The following is an 18938-nucleotide window of genomic DNA, read 5'->3' as shown; positions in this document are numbered from 1 at the left end:
TCCCCAACACACATCCCTTCCTCTCTGCTGATTTAATCTCCTTCCATCTCTCTTGTATTTCTCCCTTCTCCCCCCCCCCCCATATCTATACTTTTTCTACTCTTCCCCACATTTTCTGGTCTCTTTCTCACACCTCCTTCCCTCCTCACCTCCATCATCCTTCATCTTCTTGCAGCTACACCATGACTCATTCATCCTCTCCTCTTTGTCTCCAAGACTTCAGCTTTTCTCCCCGCAGTGGAGGCAGACTGTTAATTCTCTCTCTCCATCTTGCTTAGCTCTGGCCTGCTGTCAAGCCAGCAGATAACTACGGGTAACTCAAGTTTTATTTAAGAAAAGCGCAGACCCAACTCCAACTGCTATACTGCACACCTGTGAAATACAAAGAGCTGATCAGTCAGTCTCTTAAATCAGATGGTTTGAGAGTTTTGTTCAGTCAAAACTAACAAAGCTTCTGAATTACCTCAATTTAAATCACATTTTAACAATCAGAAAATATATTAAACAAAGGGATAAATCATTTCTTTCACAGTCAACTGATAGCTTTCCTACTTTATTTTCAAAGTGTCTGTGATTGTGTCAATGCTTTTATTTGTGTTAAAAGTGCAGAATCTAATCTCTTTACCTGTTCAAACAAGAATTTGGAGGAGGATTTTAGTACATTCAACTAAAACTGTTAAATAAATGGTAAAATACATTATTTTATCAGTATATTTTAGACCTGAATATCAATAATGAGACCACATTTTGATGCTTTCAGGCGATATTTACATGCAGGTTTTGAGAGAAACATTGGAAATGTAATGGTGACTGCTGCAACTTTGCAAATTGAAGAGAAGCATAGATGTCACAATATCATAACTAAAACTCAAGATTGTATCTAGTTTTAATGTCATGTTATGTTCTAAATAAACATAGCACAAAAAGTAAAGACATTTGTGTTTGGTAGAGTATTTCTTTGTTGTAACAATGCTTCTTGGCAATAAATCTTATACCGTTGGAAAGCCTGTTTATTTCCCTTTTAAATTGTGTCACATTTGTAAGGAACATGCATTTGTTGGATGAGCAGCAGAGCTGAGCATCTGGGTTGCGCCCATGAAAAATGTGTCAAATTTTCTCTGCCAATGCCGAACAGCTTATTCTGCTATTGACTCTTGTTTGGTGGATTGGATGACTGACGTCTGAAGAAACAAGACAATTGGCAATTTAACAATTTATTTATTTAACAAACAGGAGCTTCAGTAGTGTGTGAAAGAACCATACACATGTCCTTACTTTTTGTGCTATGTTTATTATATTGACGTTTACCAGCTTTACTCTTCAGCATGCTTTTAACCCCAGTTAACCTCTAACAGCTTTCACATCTCTCACACTCAAAAAGCACCTGTCACTCATTCACCAGACCGACACAGACCTCCTGAAGAGAGTGTGTCTGTGGGCGTGACGTCAAATAAATGACACAGATGTCTGCTGAGTGCTGAGTCACACAGACCAGACCAGACCAGACCACAGGAAATGAGTATCAAAACATTTGTACGCATGGAAACCAGTGTTGTTTTAATTGCTTGCACATTCAGCACAGCCTGTGTGGAAACAACACAAAACGATCATTTGTGTCTGTATGAATGCGATCAGTGTGTCTTACCTTCCCCTCCCACTCCTGCAGTAGTGTGCCTACTTCTCCCTCTTTAGCGTAGGCCCGTGCTGTGTGTCCCAAACCATTGGTCTGCAAGGGGTTGGCACCTGTATGCAAGCGTGCAGACAGAAATGTACTGTTAATAAATTACAAGATATTCTAAATTATTTGGAAAAAAGGTTCATAAAATGGTTGAAACAAAGAACAACATCTCCTTCTTTAAGATATATTTTTAAATATTGATATATAATAGAATATACACACAGCACCTCAGCAGGAGGGTCAAAATGTCGATGGAGAGAGTGAGGCTGGGGTGAGAGGGCACATGGGTTCAGGGGTCACTGAGGCTAACTGCAGTGAATCAGGAGGGACGTGCAATGACCCAGCAGGGGGTTTCATATCTGCAACGCGTGCCAATAACACACACTTTGACCCCTGCACCCGCACAGCAACACCACGGACTATTAAATAATCGATACTCACTGCAGGTTGTTGCAGGTTGGGGGCCACAAGCACACACACTTCCACACAACAGGAGGGGTCAAACAGAGGAAGAATTGTGTTTAGCTATCTTTTCACTGTCCTTAAGAGGTCGGAGTATAAATGAGGAAGGAAAATAATGACACAGCGTGTGTGTGGAGTGTGCCAGGATTGGACGGTGGAAGGCTTGTCAGTGAGGATGGTTAGCAGTGCCTTCTGCCCTGACCTGTGCAACCAACGTGCCTCCACATGAACAAGTTGTGAGTGAATGAAAGACAGAATAAAAAACTATTAAATAATGGAAAAGAAACAGCAATGCATTTCAAAAGCTATGACTTAGTTTTTTCTCTTTCTTGCCATCACAGTACGTACACATGCAAGTGTGTAGCTTAGGTCTAGATTCTTGATCTCCTGTCTACAGCTGGATATAAAACCTTAATACTTTTCTGTTAGTGACCGAAATGTGTCATTATATACAGCAACACTCTCTACTAAAAGCTGATGTTGAATGCTTTGTAAAATTCTTCTTTTTTTCTTATTCTTTGTTCAGACAGCTTGAGATTTGAATCATTTTACCCTTTTTTAGACTCATTTAATACAGAAAAAGACACATTTAAACATTAAAACTAAAAAGGTTGTTTTTAATCCTAAAAGTATTGAAGTATTGATAAAAGTATCATTTTGGTATCAATACCAAAGCTCAGATATTGTATTGGCACTAGTGTAGAAAAATGTCAAACTATACCCAACCCTACTCCTGTCTTTAACAATATAGGAAACAAGCACTTGAGCTTTATGCTTTAACCTCATAAAGCTAGTAACTGTGCAGTAAGTGCTATACATCATACAAACATTTCTCTGGATTTGTTCAGACCTCTGTCATTATTGGTGGCTGGACTGGATTTTGTCCAGTCAGTCAGACTGAACAACAGTTTCTGACAACCTGGTGTGAAGCCTTAATGCAATTTGGGACACTATTGAAGCTTAAAGGGAGGAACTGCTGGAAGAGATCCGACTGCAGGAAAAGAGTGATCGCAGTGATATTAAACATCTTAAAGAGGAATATGCAGGAAATATATTGTAATCTTCCTGATATAATAACAAAAGTGAATCAAAAATCACTGATAAATTGTAAGTGACAACACTCATTGAGGATGTATTGTTGCGGGTGCATATAAAGTATACTAAGAGGTCTTCACTTTGCCTTCTCAGCTGATAAGAGTGTAAATATACTTCTAAATCTAAAAATGTAAAAAAACAAGACAGTCAGTGTATATAATCAATACAGGTGCTGTGCTCTTCCTATTGCTCTGAGCACCAACCGCAGAGACTAATAATCACTGTGATGATCATCGATAAACCCCTAAATTTTGTGACCTGCAGCTATCGATCCTGACAACAATACACCAACACACACCCCCACTTGCCAAAAACATGAGGCAGGAAAGCAATAAGTACCCAAAGACTCAAACACACACACACACACACACACACACACACATTCACACACACACACACACACACACACACACACACACACAGGACATAATAAATAGCATCATTTAGGGCTTTAATATCAGGCCAACCCTCTGGGCCACAGCACTTTATAACAGGATCAACACTAACGACGCTCACACAAACAGACACACACAGACACACACAGATACACACACACAGACACACGCATACACAGGATCCCTTCATTAGGAGTGCTTTAGTTATGCCTATTAGGAGTACCCTCCCCTTTCTTATTTCCTCCTCCCTCTCTTTCACTGCAGCTGGTGGGAGAGAGCCCCTGCTGGTCTTTGTGTGTGTGTGTGTGTGTGTGTGTGTGTGTGTGTGTGTGTGTGTGTGTCCTTGTATCTGTATTGTGTGTGCCTGCGAGCATGTGCGTCTCTTCTGGCCTCCTACCACCTACGGAGCCGTCCATTACCGAGTGCCCCCTGGCCACGGGCCTGATGCGGAGCCTAGGGAGAAGCTAGGGAGCCCTTCGCAGGTAGGTTGAGGGACTGTGGGGCGAGGAGGGGCCCGAGGGTGGGCCTGGAGACTGTGATGGATGAAGATGCGAGTCGAGGGCCGGCTAAGGCCAAAAGAGCAAACCCACGGCTACTAGGATAACATAGACGGACACAAACACAGGGGAAATAACAAGGTATGGGATGCACACAACTCCATTCACACACACACACACACAATGAGCACATACATGAACACCCCAAATTATCCACACTGACGTCCTGAAGCTGCGGCAGTTTATGAGATTTTTTTTTAGATGATGTAAACAAATGACAGATTGAATAAAAAGGAAAACAACAGCACACACAAGCTTTGCCAAAAATAGTGAAACGCACATTAAAAACATCTTTAATTGTGCGTCCTTTTACGCATGTGGCCGGCGTTGTGTTTGTGACTGCGAAAGTGTGATGTCATGATTGTTATTGGCCGTGATGGCGGCGCCAACCACGCAACGGCCCCAGTCGGGCCAGCAACAACCAAGCCCCGTCTTTAATCAGATTGCCTTTAAAACAAATGTCTCTGCTTTGTGAAATTTCTTACCTTTTTAATTCAAAAATGCGTCTGCAGAACATTTGATTGAGTTAGACGAGGTGATTTGTTTAAGCGTACAGAGTGCTTACAGAGGCGAAGGGGTGAGATGGGAGAGATGGGCAGACAGAGCTTTGGATGCACCATCCATCATAAACATAAACAAGACATTAATACTAGTGTGTGTGTGTGTGTGTGTGTGTGTGTGTAGTGATGGTGTATCATTTAAAAAAAAAAAAGTGCAATATTTTAGATTGAAAAAAAGAAAAAATACAAAAATGTTCCCCAATTTAAGATTCAAAAAAGGCATGTATAAACTGATTCACGTCAAAAGGATAAAAATGTACGTGAATACATGAATATTTTAACTATTGAAATGAAAGCTTGAGTGCACATGTACACTCTCTCTCTCTCTCTCTCTCTCTCTCTCTCTCTCTCTCTCTCGCACACAATCGCACAAAGACACACACTTCCTGTGACTGTGGAGTTACCCCAAGGGCATGTTCTGTATGGAGGGTCACAGTTCAACTAGGCCTCGCTTGTTTAAGAGCAACTCGCCTGGAAACTGAGGGGGAGATTCAGCCCCCTAAGGTCTGTGAGTGTGTGTGTGTGTGTGTGTGTGTGTGTGTGTGTGTGTGTGTGTGTCTGGAGCTGAGTCAACGACAGGTGCGAGCGTTGTGGGGGTGAATGGGTGATGGTGGGAGCAGGGTGGTGTATGAACAAGTGATCAATTTCAAATGAGCTTTGTAATACTGTTTATATTACTCGGGGGTGGAAGCATTAAGGTGGTGATACATGGAAAGCTTTTTAAGGCTGATGGAGATAATACCGCCTTCAGGTCTGATGGCGATATGAGAAGCACCGAGTTTGGATAGCAAAGAGTGAGATACATGGCCTGGCATGTGGCAATGGGGAACAAATGTAAAAGGAATATTTTTTGTGCATTAATTAGCAGAATTAATCTTTGCCTGTAAAAAGAACAATGATGTACCTATCAGTGAAAAATCTAAATAAACCCAAGTTGTGTTAAGATTCAGAAGACAACACACAATTTGTAAAGGGAGAGGTGAAAGATAGAGAATATAAATGCCAAAAATCTGATCATTTACACCTCATAGCGCTCTCTCTACTATGGCACCTTGTAGCATTAGTTCTTATTGATTATTGACATTATTTAAATCTTTAAAATAACAAACTAATAAACATGCAGGACTGACAATGTAAGATTCTTGCAGGGAGGTGATGAGCAAACAATCAATCACATGTAGCTTGAGCTTTAGCCAGCAACACGACAGATAAAGATAATCTGTTAAACCACTGGGACTTTTCCTTTTTGGTGGACAATAAAAATTGGTTCAGTTGTGACTGAAATGAGTTCAGGTGACAGCTGTATTTTGCAGTTTAATGTCATGAGGGACAGACTTGATTTTTCATCTAAGCAGGAGGCACAATCGCTCATCCTTGTTCTCCCTTTCTGTGTGTTATAGGTGGTCAGGATGGAGCCCCTCAATTGGATAAAGCCAGATGAAATGTTGGAGCGTGAGTGGAACCTTGTCACTGGTTTGGTTGAGAAACAAGGGGGCTTACGTTAGAGTGACAACTGCAGTGTTGCTATGCGAAATGTTCCCATGATCTTCGACTTCTTAGAGTTTATTTAGACCCCTCAAACGATTCCTTCATGGACTCTTTAGGGTTAGCTGTGATGGGTTTAAGGGAGGTGGGTGTAACATACCAGCATCCAGCAGCATGCTGACGGTGCGTGTGTCATCAGCCAGTGTGGCATAGTGAAGCGCTGTGCAACCGCGGAAACCAGCCCTACTGCTGAGCCTGCTGCTGAATTCATCCTCTCTGGACACCAGGACTGCAGGAAGGGACAGAGATGACACAAAACTTTACCGGAAACATGGTTATAAACATGAATAATTACTTTTTTAAAAAAAAGACAATAATTTCCTTTAAATGAGCATCTTTTTTTTGGATCTGTTTAGACTCAAAATTCCTCAAAGATGGAAACAGGATAAGCACCTCCGATCTAGATGCGATCAGTACATTTCCTGCAGCTGAAGAATGATGATGAATGATGAATGACCAAATTAGACTGGGATTGTTCAAGTCTTTTAAACCTATAAAACCTCTCCTCTTTTTTGGATTGAACACTAACCAATTCACAGTCAGTGATAAGTTTCCAGTCAGTATGATGATGACAAGACTGCAGACTACAAAATTGTCTTTCCTGTTTCCAACTTTGGAATACTTGTTCATTTTCACAGATTTAAGCTCAACTGTCCAACATGATAGGAATAATGTGCGTTGTGTTTTAGAGTCTCCTTTGCTGCGCTCCGTACTAATAACAGAGATAGTCTATCATTCTCTCCTTACTTCTCTTTTTCATAAGAGCACTCATCTCGTGCCACTCCTCCATCATCTGTTTGTATTTTTTCCGCCTCCTTCCTCTCCTCCTCGGTATCCATCAATTCCTTTCATCACTCGCACCCTCTTTCCTCCCTCCCCTCCTCCTTCCTTTTATCCCAATAACTTTGTCTCATCCATTTCCTGACTTCCTCTCCTCTCCCTCCCTCATCATCCCACCCATTTCCTTCAATCCCTCCCTCCCTCCATCAAGCCCACAAACATCCACATCTTCTTCCTTCTCCTCCATCTTTAACCTCACTCTGCATCCCTTCCTTCTCTCCCTTCCCTTCACTTTTCTTTCACTGCCCCCCTCCTTTCCTGCTTCCATCCTTCATCAGTCTTTCCCTTCCTCTATCCATCCCACTCTTTTTCTTCTCTATCTCAACGACAGTTTCTCTCTTCAGTGTCTGTGTGTGTGTGTGTGTGTGTGTAAGAGAGAGAGAGAGAGAGACAGGGTGGGATAATCATAGCTAACCCAATAAAGCGTCGCACAGGCCCCCCTAGCCCATCCATCAGTGTGCGTCTGGGAAACGCTTCCCCACGCTACGCCAGCCCCACGTGGACCCAAACCTGACAGCCATATAAATGTCTGCAATATACATATCCCATATAAATATGTCTACAGAAACCCAACACAGACTGGAGGGGGTAAAGTGTGTGTGTGTGCATCTTCACCAGCCTGCCTGTGTGTTCGTGTGTGACTGTGTGTGTGTGCAGCTGGGGAGAAAAACAAATAAAACATGCACTACTTGTCACAAAACATGAAAAATAAACAATACACGCAAAATGAAACGTGTATGCAAATCTTTATGCAAATTATAATGTCTCATAATGTCCCTCTCTACACTTAGGATTCATATGTGTAATATAGCGAACACACACACACACACAGTTCCTTTTGTTTTTTTACCTTCCAGTGAGTGGATGCCTTTCTCCCGTGATGTGTCGTAAACGTTATTGAAGTCATCTCCGGCGTTTGGATCGGCACCAGCTTCCATCAGAACCTTCACCACACTGGAAAACATCCAAAGAGAGTGAGAGACACACACACACACACACACATTTATATACATGTGCTAATGCAGCTTTACACATTCACACAGACAAGCATTTCAACTGTAATAATTCAGCATTTGCAGCCACTGATGCTAAAAAAAGAATTATCCTTTTTTTCTATTAGCAAATAATAAAAACTAAAAGATGCACGATATATCGGGGGTTGATATGTTACTGGCCAATAATAATAATAATAGTGTTTATTGTTCCAGTACTTGAATTTCAGCCGATTCTTACGTCTGATAACGTGGTGTATTTTTACAATAGCTGTGGATTAGAGACATCACCCAAAACCTTCCTCTAAATGAGGATTTGCTCTGAATTAGTAAAAACTAGCAATATTTTTAAGATGAGTTGTGATGATTTTGTTGCCTGTTCATATTCATCAATAAGGAGAAGAAATCCTATTCCTCTCTATGTATAAATATCTCTCTCTCTCTCTCTCTCTCTAAACATTACTGTTGGGTAAATTCACAAATCAGGTCATCAGCAGGTCTGTTTATGAAACTGGGATCCTTCATGTAACCAAACATAATCTTGACCCTTTAAAGTCCTTGAAAAAGTTGGATTCAAATATTAAATCTATCGTAATATCATTAAATATTCAGGACAATCAAAGTTAAATAAAGTAATCTTTAGACGTGATTTATGAAGCATTTAACACTTAAAAAAATAAAACTGTTACTGTGCTTCATCAGGACTATGTGGGTGTGATGTGATCAGATTATTATTGACGCTGATGAAACAACCCACCGACTGTCATCAGATGTGGATTCATTTGATGCTGCTCTGATTGGTGCATCCAAGTAAGTGACATCACCCTTTTCCAACTTAGTCCAGCCCATTTCAAACCAATAGAAAGAGCAGTGATAAAAACAGAAATACGGGAATCAATCCTATAAATAACCAAAACTGCTGTAACTATGGCAGAAAATAAAACTGATAATAAGAAGCTTTTTTTTTTCCTGAGCCTTTAACGATATTTCTCCCATCCTTCTCCCATCCTGTGAATATCTAATTCCTCAACTGACCACGACTCTTCACCTGATTCACTCCCATTTCTACTCCGTCCCGTTATAGTGGATACGCTCTAATGACCACTTCCCCTCCCTTCACTACGCACTCGTCTTGCCTCGTAACATGTACATATGTGTACATTGACGGGGGTCGGGCCTGTTTCCGGCACCGTTGGGGGGTCTGTAGTGGGTGTTTGTGTGTAGTCCTTCATTGGAGCGTACAGCCTTATAGAACAAACACAGACTACCTCGGCAACACCACTCACTGTGACTCGACGGACATTCCAGGTACCGTCTCTCCGTCTACAGAACACACTGACTGACACACACACACACACACACACACACACACACACACACACACACACACACACTGACATACTTTACATTTACCACCGTGAACGTGAGCAATGGCTTTGACATCGAGACACAGACATGCATATGTATACACGCAAACACACAAAAGATCGTCAGCCCGGGCTGCGCCGACTGGGAGAGAGGAACGGGGGCGATGGCCGAAATTTGAACCCTGCCAGTACGCTGCTGGCTGTCATTAAACCTGTGACTATGTAATGCAGACTGGGAGGTAGTGATGAATCATTTTCAGCTAAATGGTTATTACAGCGGGACCAAAAGGCCTAAAATGGTTTAAATGGAGCGAAATGATTACACACAGCGAGGATGAGGTGGACTCCATTTTTAGAGCAACTACACTCGACCACGTAACACGCTGGCGTTCATGCTGCTGAAGCATAAATGAGCTCATCATATGATCGAGAAAGTACGTACGTCAACTCTGATATTAAACCACAGAGCTAATTTAAAGGTGAAGCTGTGAAGTTCAACAACCTGTTCACCTGTTACAGAAACAGAAACAGAAATAGAAAACAAATAATGTTTTTTAAATTAAAGTCAAATGATATTAAAACAGGACAAAAATGTATTTAAAACACAAGACATGGACAACAGATTGTAGCTGGAATATATCTAAATTATAGAGTCAAAGAATAGAAGGAAGGCTGCAACTAATAGTTAATTTAGAGCTGCAGCAATTAGCTGATCAATAGATTAATAATAATGATAATAATAAAAATAAACTTTATTTATAGAGCACCTTTCATACAAGGCACAAAAAAATACAATAAAACAACAGTAAATTAGTTAGATTAGTCAACTGATAATCATCTACAACTATTTATAACTGAATAATTGTTTTTGTCTTCTTTTTTTATCTTTCCAGGTTTCAGCTTCTCATATGTGATGATTTAATGCTTTTCTTTTGTTATACAATGAGATTTTCAACTGTTGGTTGGACATATTAATATATTTAAAGACTAAGTTTTGACTCTGGGAGCAGGCATTGTTCTTTTCACCATTTTCTGACATTTCATGGACAAAATAATTAATCAATTAATTTTGAATATAATCTGCTGATTAATCCAATAATGTTGGTAACAGCCCTATTTTAATTCTTAACTAATCTGCTGATTATTTTCTATAAATGTCTAAAGACTTTAACCAAATATTCACATCTATTATATATGATAATGAAAACCATCAAATTCCCACATGTGAGAAGGTGAAACTGGTGAATATTTGGCAGTTTTGCTTGAAATATAACAATAAGCTTACTGGATTATCAAAATAGATAAATTGTCAATCGATTGATGATCTGACTGAACTGTTGTAGCTCTTAATGAATGAATCTGATTCCTGTGTCTGTTTGGGAGACCAGTAGAGGCTCAATAAATGAACACAGTACAGTATGTTAACACCATCCCAACACATTTCAGTATATATCAGTCAAACTAAAGAAAAGCTAAGTTTCCCTTCATTTCCATTAATATGACTAAAATGTGAACAGACCATTTCTCTGGTCGACTCCACAGAACATGTGTGTTCCTGTGGGAGAACAAGGCTGAGAACGGCCTGGCCAGGTCTTTGTGTCTGACCTTGCTGAGGGGGTATAAAGAACTATCGGGGGGTCCTCTTTTGTAACTGTATCACTGTGGCTTTGGGGGGGGGGGGGGGGGGGGGGGGTGTGTGTGTGTGTGTGTGACCCACAGAGGGCTCTCCTCTCACCCTTGCAAGCACTTCTACAAACACATCGATGCATCCTCTGAGACACATACGGGCAAACACTAACTACGGCCGGTCACACGAGGCTGGGCAGGACTGTGTGAAGAAATGAGACGGTGTGAGAGGGGTTAATGGCATTGGAAAGGTAAACACGAAAGGGATAAAGAGAGGAAAACTGCAGAGGAGGAGGAGGAGGAGAGGGAGGAGGAGTGGATGAAAGGAGGGAAGTACGGCCACAAAGATGAAAGAGAAAGAGATTTAATTATAAGGGATGGTGCTAAAACTAATGAGCTTTTGAAAACAGTTTATAGTTTTACTAATCAACTGATGATCAAGTGGCTAACTTTATTTGGGACATTTAGGCGGAGAGTTGCAGCACTAATTTGAGGCCAAACTAAAGGCATGCAGAGGTTAATTAGGTTAAACCCCCATTTTAAAAGAACTGGGACAAAAGTAGAAATTATAGACTTCCTAATAGAATCATATGAATACTCGAACATTATCGTCTGTAAATTACAACATAATTTTACTTTCGTAGCTACATTAGAGACAGAATGTGACAAATGTAAGAGGGGAGTTATCCGGCTGCTGACTAACTTCTTTGCCTGTATTTGGTCCAATGTTAGTGCATCAGTTACACTTGGCATTAAAACAATGTTAACACCTCTGGAGATAAGACTAATTTAGCATCTTGCTCAAGAACACTTCAACACAACGGATGCTCGAAACCAGACCTCCAGTGAAATGATCGTCTCCCTGCTTCACTACCGTTGCATGCTTGTATCAAAGTGATGAAATAATGACCACCGATCACTTAACAAGTCGGTGCTGACGTTGGTAGATTTAACCTTCCAGCTCAGGCTCCAGGTTTGCCAACAGGTGACTGGTGTTTGTTTCCCATCCTGCCCTGGAGCGAAGACAGGAAGCAGACGCTTCCGTCTCTCCTGCGCTATAATGGACACCCGAGCTGAACTGACCATCCATGTCTCTGACCACCTGGCCAAGACCCTGGACCTCACTTGACCCCACCTCACCTGGTGCACACCTGGGGTCAGCTAGAAGCCAGGACGAAGGGCTCACTGCATTTACTTACTTTCTTATTTGCTTTACACCAATCCAAGCTAAAAATGTAATTTATTTAGCTTGATTTGATCCTGTTTAGCTCTTTAGCTGCTATACTCTGTTGTCCTTGGATTAAAGTGTGAAATGTGGCTAACATTGATTATCACTTAAGAACAATCACAGCCTTTAAAATATTACTAGAATTTGTCAAAGGCTTCTTTAAAGCATTTTAAGGCCATTTATACACTCAGTCACTTTTCTGCTTTGCTAAATTAGCCGTGCACAGGGGTGAAGGTCACGTCCAAGTCCATTGATAGCAGTCTTGATATGATGCAGTGGTTTCTACGTAGATAGAGTTATTCTTTCACTATTTGCTGTATTTGATCCTAACAAGGATACACTTCTTTGAAAAGAAACTGTCCATGTGGTAATAAACATATGAAAATTCCTAAGTCGGCTGTAAAGTAACACAGGGTGAAACAGTGACTCTGAAACTTTTCAAAGCATGGCACCAATCATAGAAATGTCCTTTATAGCTTCCCTAATAACCCTAACTCACCAGATATAACGACATAATGGCAAAACAAAAAAACTAACTCATTGTGCAATCAGACAATAAACATCCATGTCCTACAAGCAGCCAGAACCTGTCTATAAAACCATAAATCAAACTTTCACTGTACAGTCTGATTTGCTTTTGGGCAGCACGCATTTAGTCTTGAGGTCTGTGATGTATCAGCATTTCTTTGAGCTTTATTCGCCATGAAAAATCTGTCCATCAATCGCTTTGTTATCACTGTTTCTGACATGAACCTGTAAAACAAGCACATTGTCTGTGACCATCTGCTACAACATAACTGCATGTTTAAAAGAGTTTTTCATACCATGTCTTATATATTTATTTCTTCTGTAACACTTTACTGAATTTGAACTGCTTATAAATGTTTTATAACACTCAATAATGTAGTTATAAGCAGATATAAAGACATTTTAAGTGTTTAAGCACATGTATATATTGTATTTGGCAACAATTGGGCTATATCTTTCATTAAGACATTTTATACTATTACAACTGTTTTACTATATATTGTCATTCATTATCTGTTTATACACCAGCTTCCACTTCTGGATGCTCACAAGATAAGTTATAATTATCAACAAAAACATATATCTACACTGCTACTGCTTATAAATGCTAAATAAGGGGACTTAAAGTTACATGCTTCCGCTTTGATATGTACAAACATGTAGCAAAAAATGTAGTTAATATGTCATTTTGTAAAGAGAGACACATAAATGCTTTACTCTGTCACTAAATCAGACTATTTACCATCATAATATATATCATCATACCCCCCTCGTCATTTCACTGGGATCTCCTTGGTGATTTTCACCCATATCCCAGCTAATCCCAGTCCCAAACCCATAATCCCACTCCACATCACTCTACCCACTGCTAAACTATTCTCTCCCTCTCTCTTTCCCAACAATCCACTCATCCTCTCGTTCCATCATCTCTCTGCTTTCCCTCGTCTCTTTCCCCCCCTCTGTCTCACTGAGTCGCTCAGGCCGACAGGTCGGAACGGTCAACAGGCGTTTCACTCGGCCGAGCAGTCATTGTGCACGTGAATACATCGAGGGAGGGATGGAGGGAGAGAAAGAGAGATGGAGATGGGTATTGTGTGTTAAAGAGTGCAAACAGTGGGCCCGGCCCTGCGCCTCCCCGATTTAGCCCCACATCAAAGCTAAGCAAACACACGCCCCCACAATGTCTCAGCCTTAATTCTTACACACACCCCTCTACTCCACCCCTGATTCTCTTACACACAGCCGCACCTTGACCCCTGAACAGTAGCAAAGCTGACTGGCTGAGCCAAACACCTAGAAAATGGTCAGAGGACAGCTCTCCTTTTTCCCTAGACATGGCACTGTAGAAAAATGTTCTGCCCCCGGAAACACAGTTATCACTTCTGCTCCAGGAAAATATAAATACGCTTTGAGGGCGGGGTGCAATAATTCAACAACGAGATCCATGTTGACATTCTGGCTACAGGCTAGATCTTGTTCATGAGTGACGTTCTCTGCGTTTTCACTTAACGGCTGCAAATAAAGTTGTGTGTGGCTGAGTAATAGGCACTTGGCCTGCAAGATATTTAAACTCTGCTTGTCTGTGTGTGCCTGTTTATGCTTGCATTCACATATGTATCCTGTGTGTGTGTGTGTGTGTGTGCGCGCGCAAATGTTTTGTGAGCAGATATGAGCCTATGTGAGAGATGTGTGAGTGATGTGTGTGAACCGATGTTTTGTCTTCCCTGCAGCAGTGACGGCTCACTGGGGGGTTGGAGGACGGGATTAAACACAGAGGAGTGTCACTGCCTTGCTGAGTTATAGCACTCATAACACACACACACACACACACACACACACACACACACACACACACACACACACACACACACACACACACACACAGGACAGTGCAGCGACGTACATACAAGCATAGTGCGTAGACACCAACACCAACACCAAAACTGTGAGCAAAAATACTAGACTCACAGAGAGCCCCGTCACATCATTAAACATGACATCACATACATGTCACACAGCAACGATAACACAGCACACACGCTGCTACATACTGTAGCTTTAACATCAACGCAAAGTCAAATGATCCAAGCATCAGATCGTATTTGTCTCTGAGGGGTGAATCACAGACCAAACTGTTTCAAAAACTTGTGTATGCATGTAAAGCTTCAGATAAATATACACACACATTCACAGAAATGACAGAAAATCTAAATTGATGCTCAAAGTATATTCTCAAAAACCTGAAAACAAAAGAAAAACAAGTCGGCTTTGATTCATCCGTCACAATCAGCTCACGGTAATTAACATAAATGGTTCATATGTTTTCATTTTGGTGTCATAAATTCAGACTACCTTCCTTAAAGGAGCATATGTAACCCTGAGAGTCAGTATAAGCTCATTTTATGTTATGTTCATGTTTAAATTTCACATAACGTTTCTCACGGGCACATGAGGTCCTCAAACAAAACAAAAAGTGACCAGAGAGTCTCAATGGAGGGGGGGGGGAAATCTGTTTAAATTGGATTTGGCCCGGCCTTAACCTCGGCCCCTCTCTGTGTTGTGTGTGTTCTGGGGGCCAGGAGGCTAATTTAATTTGTTGGACAGAGAGATTGGGGGTGGAGGGGAGGGGGAGGGGAAAAGACCGTCTGTCACTCTGAAAGTTGCACTTCAGAAGACCTACTGTAACAACAGAGCATGGACATGGACGATGCACAATAACTTATGCAGACAGCTGCGATAATAGCAAAATACTACATGAGTATCCATGTAAGGATCATCGGGGAAGGACGCTTCAGCACTGAAGATGCAAAATTTTACAGAGTAAGCAGAAACATACACACAAATACAGCTGCAAAGATTAGTTGATTAATAAAATAATTCATCGAAAGAAAAATAATGGCCAACTATTGTATAATCTATTTATTGAGTCATTTTATTTTTGAAAAAGCCCATTACGATGTCTTCAGTCCTCTATGATCGTAAACTGAATGTCTTTGGGTTGCGGTCTGCTGGCTGGGACAAAACAAGATATTTCAGTGGCATCTTGGGCTCTAAGAAACAGTGATAATTTTTCCCATTTTTGTGACATTTTAATACAACTAATGAATTGATCGGTTTGCAAATAATCACTAGCATTCCTACATAGACACACATACCTGTGCTGTCGGTTCATGGAAGCCACCATGAGAGCGGTCCAACCCAGACGGTGGCGATAATTTGGGTCCACGCCCTCTTTTAACAGCCTGGTGGAAAAAGAGAAACAGAAAGAGGTGAAAGTTACACTTAGGCATCAAATTTAACATTGACGTAATGTAGAAATGATCTTAAACAAGCCCCAACATCAGTGGCAGCATTTTGTTAATATTGTAACAGTAGCTGACATATGATGGTGGATAGTTTAGATTCATACTTAAATGCAAAGACGAGAGATATGGCTGACCAGCTGTTAAAGTGATTGTATCAAGGATCGTCTTGCCATGAGACCACCAGCATAAAAACCAGCCCATCATATCTTTGTCTCTATCTGCAGCCACACACCGGCCACTCGACCATCACCGTGTGTAAGCCAGGTGTGTGTTAAGTTCTGTGCCTCAGGGTACGACATCAGGTACTACTGTGAAGTGTGTGTGTGTGAGCGATCCGTCTGTCGTCTCTGGTGCTGAGCAGGCAGACATTGTGTGTGTTTACAGTCAACACAGTGGCCTCTGTCAGGTCTGCACTCTGCTCTGCTGCTCGCTGGTTCTGTTTTCACTGCGTGTTATATCAGCGTTCGGGAGCAGAAGAGATCAGCTCACCACTCGGGCTATGTCTGAGCGATTCAGTGAAGTCGACCTGAAACGCCTTCAGCTCTTACTACTGAAAATTCACCAGGAAGTTAGATTTTTTTTTTAAATGGATAAGTGGAAAAGTACTGTTGATTAATGAGGCCGTAGGACGGGGTTAACCCATGTAAAAATAATTTAATTAGCAACATTTTTAATGGAGAGCATACTTTCTTTGTCGTGGCAGTAGAAAAAGTATGAAATATAAACACTAAGCATGCATTATCTTCTATTATATCACCATTACTTCAAGACGGCATCAGTGATACAAGCTAGAGGAGAGAACATCAGTTTCACATGCATCTTCTAGTGTTAAAATGCTGCATTGCAACTATAAAGTGTTTCACCACAGTTGTAGTTCATTTGCTTTTATAAAGCTGGTGTGAAAATGAGACGTCTGTCCTCTCAACTGCCTCTCAGCAGACACACCCTGACACTCTACCACTTATGTAAAACTCAACCAAAGCACTTAACACATCTGTGACCCGCTGACTGGCGGTCTTACTGCACTCTCACCTACACCATCTGCCACATGTGCACAGGTAACCCGAGCCTACGAATGGGAGACACACATGGACACACACATGAACAGTACACTTATGTACATGGATACAAATACACATCGCTCACACATGCATTACATTTCACATTAATATGTTAAATGATTGCAATCACAACTAGTAGAGCATTATGTGTGTGTACTGTACGTTTCTATTGGCACTTGAATACATACTCAGCTCTCTGGTATTTTGCTGTCACAACGAAATTTCCAAAGCACAGTTCAGGACTCTGTGCGTGCATGTCTGACTGCACAGTGTGTCAGACTCCATATTTTGGTTCTCACAGTCACTCAAGATTTGTAATGTAATATAATCAGCAAGACAGATGGGACTGAGAAGTAGTATAAGTCTGGTAAAACACACACACCCATCCTGCTAGCACACTCATTTAGGTTGACTGGCTCTGACTGTGCAGGGAGACAGTATGTTGGCGTTTAAGATCGGCTGCAGAGGATGTGTGTAATTTAATTTGTGAATTAGGAGAGAGAAGAGAAAAACAGGTGATTTTTGGAAAAGGAAAAATTACACCTAAAAAAAATGTCACACTGTTCAGATATCAGCTACATCCTATATAACCTTTCAGTTGTCATCAGGCACACACTGAAGCACATGTAGTCCTGTTACTCCATCTGGTGGTTAACGTTGGGACTACAACTACATGTGCCGAAACTACTTTACTGGCACTTGCTCTCTGCAGGAGATCTGTATAATAATATGATAAATATAATAAACAATATTAAAAATAGACTGGCAGGGATGTAATTTCTGTCAAATTAAATAACTGGTAATGTGGATAAAATGTTACAGGTAAACTACAGTTTAGTTTGCCTTTCTCTTTTATGCAGGAACAGTGTGAATACTGCCAGCCTTGAAACTCCTCCATAGCATTCAAACTAGATATTTCAGTTAGTTGCTCAAAAATCCAGTTTTTTCAGCGGCATCACAATTTACAGATCCATAACATTGGTATTTGTTGTGATTCAGTGCAATAAATAAGCTACAAACATTTATAATGTAAGAATGATCATGTTATATAGTTTATTTACTCACTACTAGAGAACACTTACAGGCAGTTTCATAGTAGCCTACTAGAATCATATTGTTTATTAAAGAAGGGAGAAAGGATGCTTGCTCCACTATGGTCCTATAGTGTGCATGTTCAAGATAATGTGTGAAAGAGAATATACAGGTATGTGAAATATGTAGCTAAATGAAAACTTACAATGTGTGAGTAAGTATAAAAACAATGTGTGTATATGTAGTACCTGGCCACATCTTGAGGGTTATTGGTCCTTGCTGCCTCCAACAGAGCATCACCTTGTTATTGTAAAAACAGAACAAGGAAATACAGAAAACATTACAAATAAGAAAAATAGAGTACAGGAAGTTATATTTATATATAAAGCACTGAGTGGTTCAGGGTCAGACTAAATTTCTGATCCGCTGCTACATTTTAAACAATCCAGACCTCTCCCCAGAGTCAAAAGTAAACATAACAGCTTTGTAATACAGTCAATATGAAGTACCAAAATACAGATGGTTGTATGTTCATAATGTCCCGCGTCCACCCCCCATCCCTCCCTACCATAGAGCCATACATGAATAGTGCAAATGTAAAATTATATATTAAGCAGATGAGAAACTAAGCCCAGAAACTACGCAAAGTGACAGAAAGAAAAAACCA

General features: G+C 40.8%; 1 protein-coding gene across 1 annotated transcript in view; it reads right to left on the bottom strand.

Moving 5' to 3' along the window:
- clpb (ClpB family mitochondrial disaggregase) overlaps positions 1 to 18938 on the bottom strand; it is a 36388-nt gene that overhangs the window by 15546 nt on the left and 1904 nt on the right. Inside the window, exons 2-6 of the mRNA XM_062419274.1 lie at positions 18520 to 18571; positions 16029 to 16115; positions 7983 to 8086; positions 6393 to 6521; positions 1646 to 1743 (exon numbers count right to left, since the gene is read on the bottom strand). Of these exons, the coding sequence (XP_062275258.1) occupies positions 1646 to 1743; positions 6393 to 6521; positions 7983 to 8086; positions 16029 to 16115; positions 18520 to 18571 (470 nt within the window). The remainder of the gene's footprint in view (positions 1 to 1645; positions 1744 to 6392; positions 6522 to 7982; positions 8087 to 16028; positions 16116 to 18519; positions 18572 to 18938) is intronic.

The sequence above is a fragment of the Scomber scombrus genome, chromosome 5 (assembly GCF_963691925.1).
Source record: "Scomber scombrus chromosome 5, fScoSco1.1, whole genome shotgun sequence".
Lineage (NCBI taxonomy): Eukaryota > Metazoa > Chordata > Actinopteri > Scombriformes > Scombridae > Scomber > Scomber scombrus.
The sequence above is the reverse complement of the archived record's forward strand: the minus strand, read 5'-3'. Positions and strand labels throughout refer to the sequence as shown.